Source organism: Rhinatrema bivittatum, chromosome 4 (genome assembly GCF_901001135.1).
Source record: "Rhinatrema bivittatum chromosome 4, aRhiBiv1.1, whole genome shotgun sequence".
Taxonomy (NCBI): Eukaryota; Metazoa; Chordata; class Amphibia; order Gymnophiona; family Rhinatrematidae; genus Rhinatrema; species Rhinatrema bivittatum.
In genome coordinates this window covers 1,601,666-1,614,716 of record NC_042618.1, presented here as the reverse complement: position 1 = coordinate 1,614,716, position 13,051 = coordinate 1,601,666, and the positions used below count along the sequence as shown (strand labels likewise).

Below are 13,051 nucleotides of genomic sequence, written 5' to 3'. Positions count from 1 at the left end.
TGGCGATGCATCAAGCTCCACTATAAACTGAACTTTTTGTACATTAGGGAAATAGACATTGACCAGGGTGAATACCTGTTTCCCCACCCTAATTTTAACCAGTACATACCGCTCCAGTGGATCACATACATGCTGTAATTCTTCATGTACAAAAGTGGAGGCGAACAGTATACCCACCCCAGCATATTTAGTGGGTTTTGTACTGGCTGCCCAGTGTGTGACAGAGTACTGAGGAAAATGCAACAGCCGTTGGTCATGCTGCCGCACATGAGTCTCTTGGACAAATACCACCCCTGCCCCTCGCCTCTGCATTTCTCTCTGTAGTAGGGAGCGTTTCCGCGGTGTGTTGATCCCTTTCACATTAAGTGATAATATTTTAGTCGCCATTCAACCCAAAGTAGAGTGCAACCAACTTATCTCTGCCCCATGAACCGATATAATCCAACATCCTGAAACAATCCCACACTATTTCCTCCCATACCTATAACAATAACACCAGTCTTCCCCTGTAGAGGGCACATGTTCCACTGCGAACAACCAGGAACCCCAGTACACCCCCTATATAGTCCGATGGTATCCCGCTTAACCTTTAAGGGATACTCCTCCTCTGGAGGTCTGCCGCAGAGCATGCAATGTGTGCCTCTCCCTCCGTGACCTCCCCACCCACAACAATAAACCGTATGCAAGAAGGAAACTACAAAAGTCCCATCTGAGAAAACAAACTCTGTGGAGGTGTCTTCCATATCTTATATGCCCACAAAAAAGCCATAGCTTGGGAAACAAAAATGAACTCTGTCCAAGTCAGCTAAGAAAAATGCAGGCTCATGGACCTCCTTCACATTGTGAAATAAAGTACGAAAGATTCAGTGTGGCTCAGCGAACAGAGTAAAGTCACCCTTGGTCCGGCATCGCCGAGCTGCGAGCGTCGGCGTGCCGCCTCAGTCGTTTCCCTCCTTTGTCCATTTAGAGTTGATTTTGCGGCACTCTGGGTTGCTGAAATAGGACTTGTATTTGGGCCTTGGAAAAAACTGCAGGGGCGTCCTCCAGCGATGTGATTTTATATCCTACCCCCTGAACCTGGAAAGTAAGCCCAAAAGGGTAGGTCCACCGGTACTTGATGTTGCGCAGTGACCTCCCGCAGCTCAAATCTCTTCTTCAGAGTAACAGGAGAGAGGTCCTGGTGGATGGATAGCTGGTGGTTATTCCGTTTAATATCCTTTAGACTTCGAGCTGTGGCGTAGATCCTTTCTTTGAGAGGGAAACTGGAAAAGCACAATACGATGTCCCTGGGCCTCTGATCCGTTCTAGACCCCAGTGCGCGGTGCTTGCTCTCGAATTTTATGTCCTCCTTTGTCGCTGATGCTGTGGTCGCCGTCTCTGTCGCAGGCGTTTTGGAGCAAGATGTGTGCACAAATTTGAGATGCAATCTCTGCAACCTCTGCATGTTCAGGAGCCTCCGGCACTCCCCTTATGCGCAGATTATTGCGCCTGCTCCTATTCCCAAGGTCCTCTACTTTCTTGTGCAGGTCTGTTAAGTTAGTGATGATAGAGTTAATGGACTCCCCATGGGCATCTGTTCTGTTTTCGGCGGCGTCCACCCTGTGTCCCGGTGCAGCCAGGTCGTCTTTTCGGTCTGCCACGGACGCCATTATATCCTCTCTGTGCTGTTTCAGATCAGCCCTGATTTCAAGAAACCAGGTTCTAATTTCAGACCGGGTGATTAGCTCCCCTGCGTTAATTCCGCTAGCGGCTGGCTGATCTAACGGCCCTCCGTGGGAGCGCGCCTCAGCGCTTTCGGTTTCGGCGCCATCTTGCCCCGTCTCTCCCGGCAACTTCTCATAGGAAAACTGCCGCAAATCAGTCGTCTTGCTTTTCGCGGTCATAGCTCCGGTGAGCGCTGATTATACTACTCGCTGTTTCGAAACAGTTCGCTGAGTTTTCCGCTATTAGAAGCCGTTTCGAGGGACTTTTAGTGGGTGGGTGGACAGAGCCCGACTCTCACGCGTCTGCACGCGTGCGCCGCGAACAGCGCCCCCCCCAGGTTATATGCATTTTTGAATAGGCGTGTTTTTCGTTCATATTTAAATCTTTCTTTCTGGCATAAGTGTAACATCTCCGGTAGACAGCTCCAAAGTTTTGGGCCCGCAATGGAAAACGCACGTTTCCTAGCGTGTAGCCAGATGGAGTCAGGACCAATGGGTTGTGCCCCCCTGCCAGCAGATAGAGACGGAGTCAGGTTTCAAAGGCGATTTCTGAGATCCCTCACAGGTGTGCCTTGGTCCGGTAGCCAATTACGGTTGTGATTGTCAGTGAACTTCAAGGAACTGATTGGGATTGGATCAAGAGGACGAATAGTGGGATTAATTTTGCTTATGATTTGACTAACTTCATATTTAGATACTATGTGGAAATGGACCATGTAGCCAGGCCATGTGTATCTTCAGGTGTTTTTGTGTGAGAACAGATTGGGCATTGGGTTTTTAACCTGTTGATTTTGTCTATTTATCTAAATTCTTTTACTATACCGATACTCAAGACGGTGTCTTATCGTACCGGTTTACAATAGAACAGGGGCTAGAAAGGCTGTGGCATATTCATTGCAGGCGGCCTATGAGAAGTTAGATTCTCGGGATGGATGAAGTCGGGTCCTTAAGTAAATATTTAACAACATCAAAGACAATTTATGGTTTATTTGGTTTTTAGACCGTCACATCAGTAAAAACCTTCACAACGGTGTACAGTTCATTAAAACAGGGAAAATACAATAGATAGCAATAAAAGATAATAACAGCTAAAATTACAAAGTAGAAATGAAATTAAACCATAGCTGTTAAACTTAGACTAAAATATAAAATAAAACATAAACATCCTACTAAAAGTTAAGGAAGCGCAATGTAGGAACCATAAATGAATAATGTAAAATTACCCACTCTCTGCATAGGCCCACGTAAAAAGCCATGCACATTGAGAATTGAACATCACCCTGTGTCTCTGTTTTTTGCTTTATTGGTTAGCGTGCAGTATTTTCCTAGGGATTCAGTGGATGTTTCTCCACTTTTCTAGGGTGAGCTAAGGGTGGGTGGGAGAGGGATGAGAGGGTTGGGGAAAAACAAACACACTAACTTGTTTCTTAGCTGCTTTACTGACTATGTAAAAAAACAAACACACTCAATAATATGCCCCAAATCTTTAAAAAAGTTTCCCAAGCAGAACTTACTGATTCCTTTCAGCCACCCACAAGGTGATCCTCTCCTCTGTGCTCCCTCTGGATTCTCACTCGCATGTTCTGTCACACACAGGCTCCCACTCTCGCATGCTGTCTCACACGCGCACTCTGGCTCCCACTTTTACATGCTGTCGCCCTCATTCCACAGAGCCTCAGCCTCCTCTTCTTGGGCTGCCGCGAGATGGGACCCATGGCGGCCCTGCAACGAGACACTGCTGCTTTTCTGCACCTGGGCTGGCCCTGCTCCTCCTTCCTGCCCGCGCGGCTCCGGCAACCTTTTTCTTCCGGGGCCGCCTATGCAGGAAGAAGGAGGAGCACCTGGAGTTTTGGGGGTCTCTTCCCGTCTTCGGGCCGCTGTGGGATAGGCACTGAGAGGAGAGGATCACCTCCTGCACGAGGGGAGGGGGTTGAAAACTGTGTGCAGCTTAGAGGGGGAACAGTGCCCCTCAACCCCCGCTCTGCCTCTTGGGCTGTTTTCCACCTACCACGGGAATCCCAACGGCTAGAAGTCGGGACCCTTCTTTCAGATACAACTAGAAAGGGGAGGCCTAGGGCAGAGGCTGTGTTATGCTTGCTTTATTGCTCAGAGTCGCAGCTGCAGTGTGTGGCCGAGCGTGCAGGACGATGCCGCGGGAGCAGCGAGCTGGAGGGGGTGTGTGAGCCGTATTTATTGTTAGGGAGGGTTCTGTACACACAGCATGGCTGACACTTGGCTGCAGAAAGTTAACGTTGCAATGTTTATCTTTCTCCGAGAGGCTACAACCTGCATCACGGGTGGATTCTGGGAACGGTGATGATGCAGCCGGGGAGCAGGAAGAGGGGCAGAATGACCAAACGACCTCCAAAAAGGTGCGAGGCTCTGTCCAGGCCTTACTCCCTGCTGATAGCTGCCGGACTAGATCACTTTCAGGCCAGACAAACTGCTTTATCGTCCAGTCTCTTGTTTTTTGCCTTATTTTCCCTCTCATCTGAGTCTTCCTCACCTTTCAACTCGAGTGAGCAAATCGCTTATGGTAGTGGCTGCGTCCACCCCTCTGCCTGCAGGCCCCACAGGCCAGCCCGGGGCCGGGAATGGCCCCCGATGAACATGCACTCTCTGCCTGGAGAGGTAGGGGACGTTTTCCGTAAACGGCAGGAGTTTCACGGCCGTCCTTGTATGCGCAGGATCTGAACTGAAACCGATGTTCAGTGTGCATTACTTACTTGGCTTTGGAGGCCGCTGAGAGCGACTCCAGCAGACTGAACAGTAGCACTTACCCTGCAGACCCTGTTCCCTGTGTGAGCGGAGTTTACATTTCTCTGGCGCAGGGGGATTATTTAGTATGGGAGCGTGTGAACTGATATCACTAAAGCTCACAGTTCTCGCTTCAGCAGAGCAGGCTTTCCTGTTACGTCTCTTTACTGAAGAGTGGAATCTGGAGCTTGTTAAGAGCAAGTCTCCTTGCTGAGGTTTATTGAGACTCCAGACCACCTTTGCATGTCACAGAGAGCAGGTGCCAACTGACGGTCTCTTTCTTCCACATAGTCTGCCAGCACCAGGAGGTTTCGGCACCCAGGCCGCAAAATGCCAGGGGACATCCTCATGATTCAGTCTGATCACACAGGGAAGGTGGACATTCTCCAGGACTCGCTGCCGTTGTCAGAGGATGAAGAGAAAGGTGAGAGACTGGGAGGGGATGAGACCACAGGCTTTCATGAAAGGAGGTTGTTGCAGGTTAGGGCTAGGATGCACAGGTAGAGCTGTGTGAGAGGGTCTCAGTACTGGAATAGCAGGGGTGCTGCAGGGTAGGAGGGAGGTGCATTGGCAGAGCTGTGTGTGTGGGGGGGTCTCAGTACTGGAATAGCAGGGGTGCTGCAGGGCAGGAGGGAGGTGCATTGGCAGAGCTGTGTGTGTGGGGGGGGTCTCAGTACTGGAATAGCAGGGGTGCTGCAGGGTAGGAGGGAGGTGCATTGGCAGAGCTGTGTGTGTGTGTGTGAGGGTCTGAGTACTGGAATAGCAGGGGTGCTGCAGGGTAGGAGGGAGGTGCATTGGCAGAGCTGTGTGTGTGGGGGGGGTCTCAGTACTGGAATAGCAGGGGTGCTGCAGGGCAGGAGGGAGGTGCATTGGGAGAGCTGTGTGTGTGTGTGTGGGGGTCTCAGTACTGGAATAGCAGGGGTGCTGCAGGGTAGGAGGGAGGTGCATTGGCAGAGCTGTGTGTGTGTGTGTGTGTGTGTGAGGGTCTCAGTACTGGAATAGCAGGGGTGCTGCAGGGTAGGAGGGAGGTGCATTGGCAGAGCTGTGTGTGTGTGTGTGAGGGTCTCAGTACTGGAATAGCAGGGGTGCTGCAGGGTAGGAGGGAGGTGCATTGGCAGAGCTGTGTGTGTGAGGGTCTCAGTACTGGAATAGCAGGGGTGCTGCAGGGCAGGAGGGAGGTGCATTGGCAGAGCTGTGTGTGTGTGAGGGTCTCAGTACTGGAATAGCAGGGGTGCTGCAGGGCAGGAGGGAGGTGCATTGGCAGAGCTGTGTGTGTGTGTGTGTGAGGGTCTCAGTACTGGAATAGCAGGGGTGCTGCAGGGCAGGAGGGAGGTGCATTGGCAGAGCTGTGTGTGTGTGTGTGAGGGTCTCAGTACTGGAATAGCAGGGGTGCTGCAGGGTAGGAGGGAGGTGCATTGGCAGAGCTGTGTGTGTGTGTGTGAGGGTCTCAGTACTGGAATAGCAGGGGTGCTGCAGGGTAGGAGGGAGGTGCATTGGCAGAGCTGTGTGTGTGAGGGGGGGAGGGTCTCAGTACTGGAATAGCAGGGGTGCTGCAGGGCAGGAGGGAGGTGCATTGGCAGAGCTGTGTGTGTGTGTGAGGGTCTCAGTACTGGAATAGCAGGGGTGCTGCAGGGCAGGAGGGAGGTGCATTGGCAGAGCTGTGTGTGTGTGTGGGGGGGTCTCAGTACTGGAATAGCAGGGGTGCTGCAGGGTAGGAGGGAGGTGCATTGGCAGAGCTGTGTGTGTGTGTGTGAGGGTCTCAGTACTGGAATAGCAGGGGTGCTGCAGGGTAGGAGGGAGGTGCATTGGCAGAGCTGTGTGTGTGGGGGGGTCTCAGTACTGGAATAGCAGGGGTGCTGCAGGGCAGGAGGGAGGTGCATTGGCAGAGCTGTGTGTGTGTGTGGGGGGGTCTCAGTACTGGAATAGCAGGGGTGCTGCAGGGTAGGAGGGAGGTGCATTGGCAGAGCTGTGTGTGTGTGTGTGGGGGTCTCAGTACTGGAATAGCAGGGGTGCTGCAGGGTAGGAGGGAGGTGCATTGGCAGAGCTGTGTGTGTGTGTGAGGGTCTCAGTACTGGAATAGCAGGGGCGCTGCAGGGTAGGAGGGAGGTGCATTGGCAGAGCTGTGTGTGTGAGGGTCTCAGTACTGGAATAGCAGGGGTGCTGCAGGGCAGGAGGGAGGTGCATTGGCAGAGCTGTGTGTGTGTGTGTGAGGGTCTCAGTACTGGAATAGCAGGGGTGCTGCAGGGTAGGAGGGAGGTGCATTGGCAGAGCTGTGTGTGTGTGTGTGAGGGTCTCAGTACTGGAATAGCAGGGGTGCTGCAGGGCAGGAGGGGAGGTGCATTGGCAGAGCTGTGTGTGTGAGGGGGGGGAGGGTCTCAGTACTGGAATAGCAGGGGTGCTGCAGGGCAGGAGGGAGGTGCATTGGCAGAGCTGTGTGTGTGTGTGTGTGAGGGTCTCAGTACTGGAATAGCAGGGGGTGCTGCAGGGCAGGAGGTGCATTGGCAGAGTTGTGTGTGTGTGTGTGGGGGGGGGGTCTCAGTACTGGAATAGCAGGGGGTGCTGCAGGGTAGGAGGGAGGTGCATTGGCAGAGCTGTGGTGTGTGTGAGGGGTCTCAGTACTGGAATAGCAGGGGTGCTGCAGGGTAGGAGGAGGTGCATTGGCAGAGCTGTGTGTGTGTGGGGGGGGGGGGTCTCAGTACTGGAATAGCAGGGGTGCTGCAGGGTAGGAGGTAGGTGCATTGGCAGAGCTGTAGTGTGTGGGGGGTCTCAGACTGGAATAGCAGGGGTGCCTGCAGGGCCAGGAGGGAGGTGCATTGGCAGAGCTGTGTGTGTGGTGTGTGTGAGGGTCTCAGTACTGGAAATAGCAGGGGTTGCTGCAGGGTAGGAGGGAGGTGCATTGGCAGAGCTGTGTGTGTGTGTGGGTGAGGGTCTCAGTACTGGAATAGCAGGGGTGCTGCAGGGCTAGGAGGGAGGTGCATTGGCAGAGCTGTTGGTGTGTGTGGGTGGGGTTTCTCATTACTGGAATAGCAGGGGTGCTGCAGGGTAGGAGGGAGGTGCATTGGCAGAGCTGTGTGTGTGTGTGGGGGGAGTCTCAGTACTGGAATAGCAGGGGTGCTGCAGGGTAGGAGGGAGGTGCATTGGCAGAGCTGTGTGTGTGGGGGGGGGGTCTCAGTACTGGAATAGCAGGGGTGCTGCAGGGTAGGAGGGAGGTGCATTGGCAGAGCTGTGAGTGTGTGAGGGTCTCAGTACTGGAATAGCAGGGGTGCTGCAGGGCAGGAGGGAGGTGCATTGGCAGAGCTGTGTGTGAGGGTCTCAGTACTGGAATAGCAGGGGTGCTGCAGGGTAGGAGTGAGGTGCATTGGCAGAGCTGTGTGTGTGTGTGAGGGTCTCAGTACTGGAATAGCAGGGGTGCTGCAGGGTAGGAGGGAGGTGCATTGGCAGAGCTGTGTGTGTGTGTGTGTGAGGGTCTCAGTACTGGAATAGCAGGGGGTGCTGCAGGGCAGGAGGGAGGTGCATTGGCAGAGCTGTGTGTGTGAGGTCTCAGTACTGGAATAGCAGGGGGTGCTGCAGGGCAGGAGGGAGGTGCATTGGCAGAGCTGTGTGTGTGAGGTCTCAGTACTGGAATAGCAGGGGTGCTGCAGGGCAGGAGGGAGGTGCATTGGCAGAGCTGTGTGTGTGTGTGTGAGGTCTCAGTACTGGAATAGCAGGGGTGCTGCAGGGTAGGAGGGAGGTGCATTGGCAGAGCTGTGTGTGTGTGGGGGGGCTCAGTACTGGAATAGCAGGGGTGCTGCAGGGTAGGAGGGAGGTGCATTGGCAGAGCTGTGTGTGTGAGGGTCTCAGTACTGGAATAGCAGGGGTGCTGCAGGGTAGGAGGGAGGTGCATTGGCAGAGCTGTGTGTGTGTGTGTGAGGGTCTCAGTACTGGAATAGCAGGGGCGCTGCAGGGTAGGAGGGAGGTGCATTGGCAGAGCTGTGTGTGGGGACGGTCTCAGTACTGGAATAGCAGGGGTGCTGCAGGGCAGGAGGGAGGTGCATTGGCAGAGCTGTGTGTGTGTGTGTGTGAAGGTCTCAGTACTGGAATAGCAGGGGTGCTGCAGGGCAGGAGGGAGGTGCATTGGCAGAGCTGTGTGTGTGTGTGTGAGGGTCTCAGTACTGGAATAGCAGGGGTGCTGCAGGGTAGGAGGGAGGTGCATTGGCAGAGCTGTGTGTGGGGGGGTCTCAGTACTGGAATAGCAGGGGTGCTGCAGGGTAGGAGGGAGGTGCATTGGCAGAGCTGTGTGTGGGGGGGTCTCAGTACTGGAATAGCAGGGGGTGCTGCAGGGCAGGAGGGAGGTGCATTGGCAGAGCTGTGTGTGTGTGTGTGAGGTCTCAGTACTGGAATAGCAGGGGTGCTGCAGGGCAGGAGGGAGGTGCATTGGCAGAGCTGTGTGTGTGTGTGTGAGGGTCTCAGTACTGGAATAGCAGGGGTGCTGCAGGGTAGGAGGGAGGTGCATTGGCAGTGCTGTGTGTGTGATTGGTGGGGTTTCTCGGCACTGGATTTGCAGGCAGTGCTGCAGGGCAGGACTGAAGTGAGCTAGTGATGATACATACAGGTGAGGTCTGGCACATTGCACACTGTTGGTGAAATTGAGCTGAGCAGGAATTCTGCTCCTGACCTGGAAAACTCCCCCATTACCATGCTTGTCCTCCTGCAGATGCACCGCCACCGTTGGCCCCAGCTTCCACCTGGACGTCTCCTAAGATAGAAGAATTCAAGATTAAAATGAACCGGGAGAAAAATGGACGGATGGTGGTGAGGCGGGGAGAGGTGGTGACGGTGCGGGTGCCCACCCACCCCGAGGGTAAGCGTGTCTGCTGGGAGTTTGCCACCGATGACTACGACATTGGCTTCGGCCTCTACTTTGATTGGGTTCCAGTCACCAGCACTGCCATCACCATCCAGGTCAGCGAGTCCAGCGACGACGAGGAGGAGGATGAGGATGGGATTGAAACTCACTGTAAGTGTCGGCGCGCCGCCGTTAACCGTACACGAGCTTGCGTGAAGCTGCCGCCGGCGGCACTGGACACAGGGGGGGGGGGCGCCTGTACCTCTCCACCTCTCCGGTCTCTGGCCACAGGATCTGCAGCATTGCAAACCCATTTCCTGTGGCCCAGAAGAGGGGGCTATCTTGTTCATTTGTTTGTTTGATTTCGTAGAAGATTTTCTGTCAGTGGATGACTGCCCATGCTGGCTGGGTTTGCTGCTGAGCATGAAGCACTTCTCAAAGCCGTCCATCTGACAGTCACCCTGCCTGAACGAGGCTAAAAGCACTGATCACACCGCAGCCCCACGCGGGTCGTTGCCCGCACTGAGAGTCGCTGTTTCTGGGAGTGGGAAGGAAAACCCCGCACCTTGGATTTATTGCCTTTCCACCTCTCCGTGCGCGCTTTCCCATGGAATAAAAGCCCTGGCGCAGCGAGCCGCTGCAGGCACCCGTGGGTCTCCGTCTGAAAGTCCTCGCATCCTTTCCCCTGCCAGTCCTGTTCCTGTGCAACACCGGGGCCCCAGCAGGCGGGGAGAGGGAAGCTGACGGCAGGCATCATAGCACCACTAATCCTCCAGGCTTGTCCCTCCACCTGCCCTAAAGCAATCTCTCCCACTGTTCTTCCTCTCAGTTGCTCCAGCGCCTCCTTTCTATTTAAGCGTTTGCCCTTTCAGCTGAAGAGGGGCTCATCGGATTGTACTGATGCCTGTGTGTGTTGCACTTTCCGTCTTTGCATGTGTGTCCCCTCACAACTTCTGAACAGACAGACCTAGCTCAGTGACATTTGGTGAGGAGCCAAGTCATTGAAGGGTCATCAGATTGCTTTCAGGTATGAAACTTGAGGAGTACTAGTGCCGTTGGGGGGAGCACAGGAGCAATGCAGAACTGTGAAATTTGGCATACGAAATGCATTGGGACTAGAGCCAAAGACGGATACAATATTGCTCCTTCTACTTATTTCTACCATTTATCTCTTTGCTGTATCTGATGTCCCCAGATCAGTCCAGACTCCTGGGTGTTGCCTCCCTGCCAGCAGATGGAGACAGAGAGTCTCACTGACACTGTACATAACCCAGTGTGCCACCTGCAGTCCCTCAGTATTTCTCTGTCTCCGGCAGTTCCCTGTATGTCCCCAGATCAGTCCAGACTCCTGGGTTTTGTCTTCCTGCCAGCAGATGGAGACAGAGAGAGTCTCACTGACACTGTACATAACCCAGTGTGCCACCTGCAGTCCCTCAGTATTTCTCTGTCTCCGGCAGTTCCCTGTATGTCCCCAGATCAGTCCAGACTCCTGGGGTTTTGTCTTCCTGCCAGCAGATGGAGACAGAGAGAGTCTCACTGACACTGTACATAACCCAGTGTGCCACCTGCAGTCCCTCAGTATTTCTCTGTCTCCGGCAGTTCCCTGTACGTCCCCAGATCAGGCCAGACTCCTGGGTTTTGTCTTCCTGCCAGCAGATGGAGACAGAGAGAGTCTCACTGACACTGTACATAACCCAGTGTGCCACCTGCAGTCCCTCAGTATTTCTCTGTCTCCGGCAGTTCCCTGTATGTCCCCAGATCAGTCCAGACTCCTGGGTTTTGTCTTCCTGCCAGCAGATGGAGACAGAGAGAGTCTCCCTGACACTGTACATAACCCAGTGTGCCATCTGCAGTCCCTCAGTATTTCTCTTTCTCCGGCAGTTCCCTGTACGTCCCCAGATCAGGCCAGACTCCTGGGTTTTTGTCTTCCTGCCAGCAGATGGAGACAGAGAGAGTCTCACTGACACTGTACATAACCCAGTGTGCCACCTGCAGTCCCTCAGTATTTCTCTTTCTCCGGCAGTTCCCTGTACGTCCCCAGATCAGGCCAGACTCCTGGGTTTTGTCTTCCTGCCAGCAGATGGAGACAGAGAGAGTCTCACTGACACTGTACATAACCCAGTGTGCCACCTGCAGTCCCTCAGTATTTCTCTGTCTCCGGCCTGCAGTCTGAGATGAAAAGAGAGAAACCTCAAACTCCAAGTTTGCTCGCCTCCCAGGGGGTTGTTAGGTGCGAGTGGGGCCATCCCTTCTGGTTTGTGAGGTGGACGAGCAGGGGGTTGGGCACCCTTGGTTGCTCGGTCCTTTGTCGCCGGACAAGGTAGAAAGCAGGAGGTTCCACTTCCCTCACACTAAAGAAGGAACAGAGCCCGTTGCCGGGTCTTCTTTCAAGGGAACTTTTAATTTTCCTTCATTCCCTGGTAAAGTTTTTGTTTAAAAAAAAAACAAAAAAACCCCAAAAACTCTAAAGAAAAGAAGAGTTTGCTGTGGGACTGCGGGCTTTGCCCCGATTCTTTCATCACAGGCGATCGGGCGGCTGTACTTTTAGTTTTGCTTTGCCGCGGCTAGCGCCACGTTTCCATGCCACACTGGTCGTGGAGACGCATGAGCGTGTCTCTCCCGCGAGGGCCGGTGTCTCTCCGGGGGAGAGGACACCTCGGGAAGGGTGAAAGCCGCTTCGGCCGGGAGGCTCTCTTCAGCGAGGCAGCTGGTGGTTGGGGTCTTTCCGCTGAGCGCGGGAACAGCGGCCATTTTGTCCACATTCTCAGCTGCCTCGCGAGGATTTCCCTCCTCCGTTGTCCCCTGTAGTTAGGGGCTCAGAGGAGGGAATCATGCAGCAGGCGAAGATGATTCCCAGGGAGATTCAAATTCTTCTTCCTTCTCATCTGAATTTGTTCTCCTGTTACATAAAGCATATAAGGTCAGGAAGGCTAAAACTATGCTCAGGACCTCTCGAGCTGCTGGGGCTACAAGGGGCCTCGGCGCTAACTACTGCTGCGATCACCTCTGACGCCTCAGATGTGGGGGATCCGCAGACACAGGGCCCATCTGGGTCGGATCTGGGTTTCGTGGACCAGGATCCAGTTCAGGCGCTGGCCAAAAGCCCGACAGTGGCAGGGGATGAACCCAAAATAGTACAGCTGTTCCACAGGGAGGAGCTGGATCCTTTGATTCCCGCGGTTCTGGAAGACCTGGGTAGAAAGATCCCATGAGAAGAGGTGGACCTGGTCATGACTGACCTCCGGGGTCCAACAAGGTCTCTTCCTTTTCACCAGTCGGTCAGCACGTTGGTATTTAGGAAGTAGGATGCTCCTGACACAGGCCTCTGAAGGTCAGCAGAGCCATGGATAAGTGGTATCCTTTGCCAGAGGATACACTGGAACTCCTGAAGGTCCCAAAGGTGGATGCGTCCGTTTCGCTGGTTACCAAGAAGACTGTTCCAGTTGCCGGTTATACAGCCCTGAAGGCCCTTCAGGCTAGGAAGTTGGAAGCGCACCTCTAGAAGATTTTTGAGGAGTCTGCTCGTAGCATTCGAGCGTCTGTAGCAGTTTCATGTTGAGGGCAGGCTTGTACTGGGTTCAGCAGTTGCAAGCTTGACAGGTCCTTGTCCGAACCTGAGACGCAGCAGGCGGAGCAGCTGGAAGCTGTGGTGGCCTATGGCACTGATGTGTTGTATGATCTCATCAGGACCTCCTCCAGGACAATGATGTCGGTGGTTTCAGCCCGCAGGCTCCTCTGGTTGAGGAATTGGTCGGCCAATGTCTCA

The 13,051-nt window shown here is 54.1% G+C and overlaps 1 protein-coding gene across 1 annotated transcript in view; it reads left to right on the top strand.

Moving 5' to 3' along the window:
* Positions 1-13,051, top strand: part of TMED8 (transmembrane p24 trafficking protein family member 8) — a 45,255-nt gene that overhangs the window by 19,137 nt on the left and 13,067 nt on the right. The window contains exons 3-5 of the mRNA XM_029597651.1: positions 3,982-4,075; positions 4,752-4,884; positions 9,154-9,456. Of these exons, the coding sequence (XP_029453511.1) occupies positions 3,982-4,075; positions 4,752-4,884; positions 9,154-9,456 (530 nt within the window). The remainder of the gene's footprint in view (positions 1-3,981; positions 4,076-4,751; positions 4,885-9,153; positions 9,457-13,051) is intronic.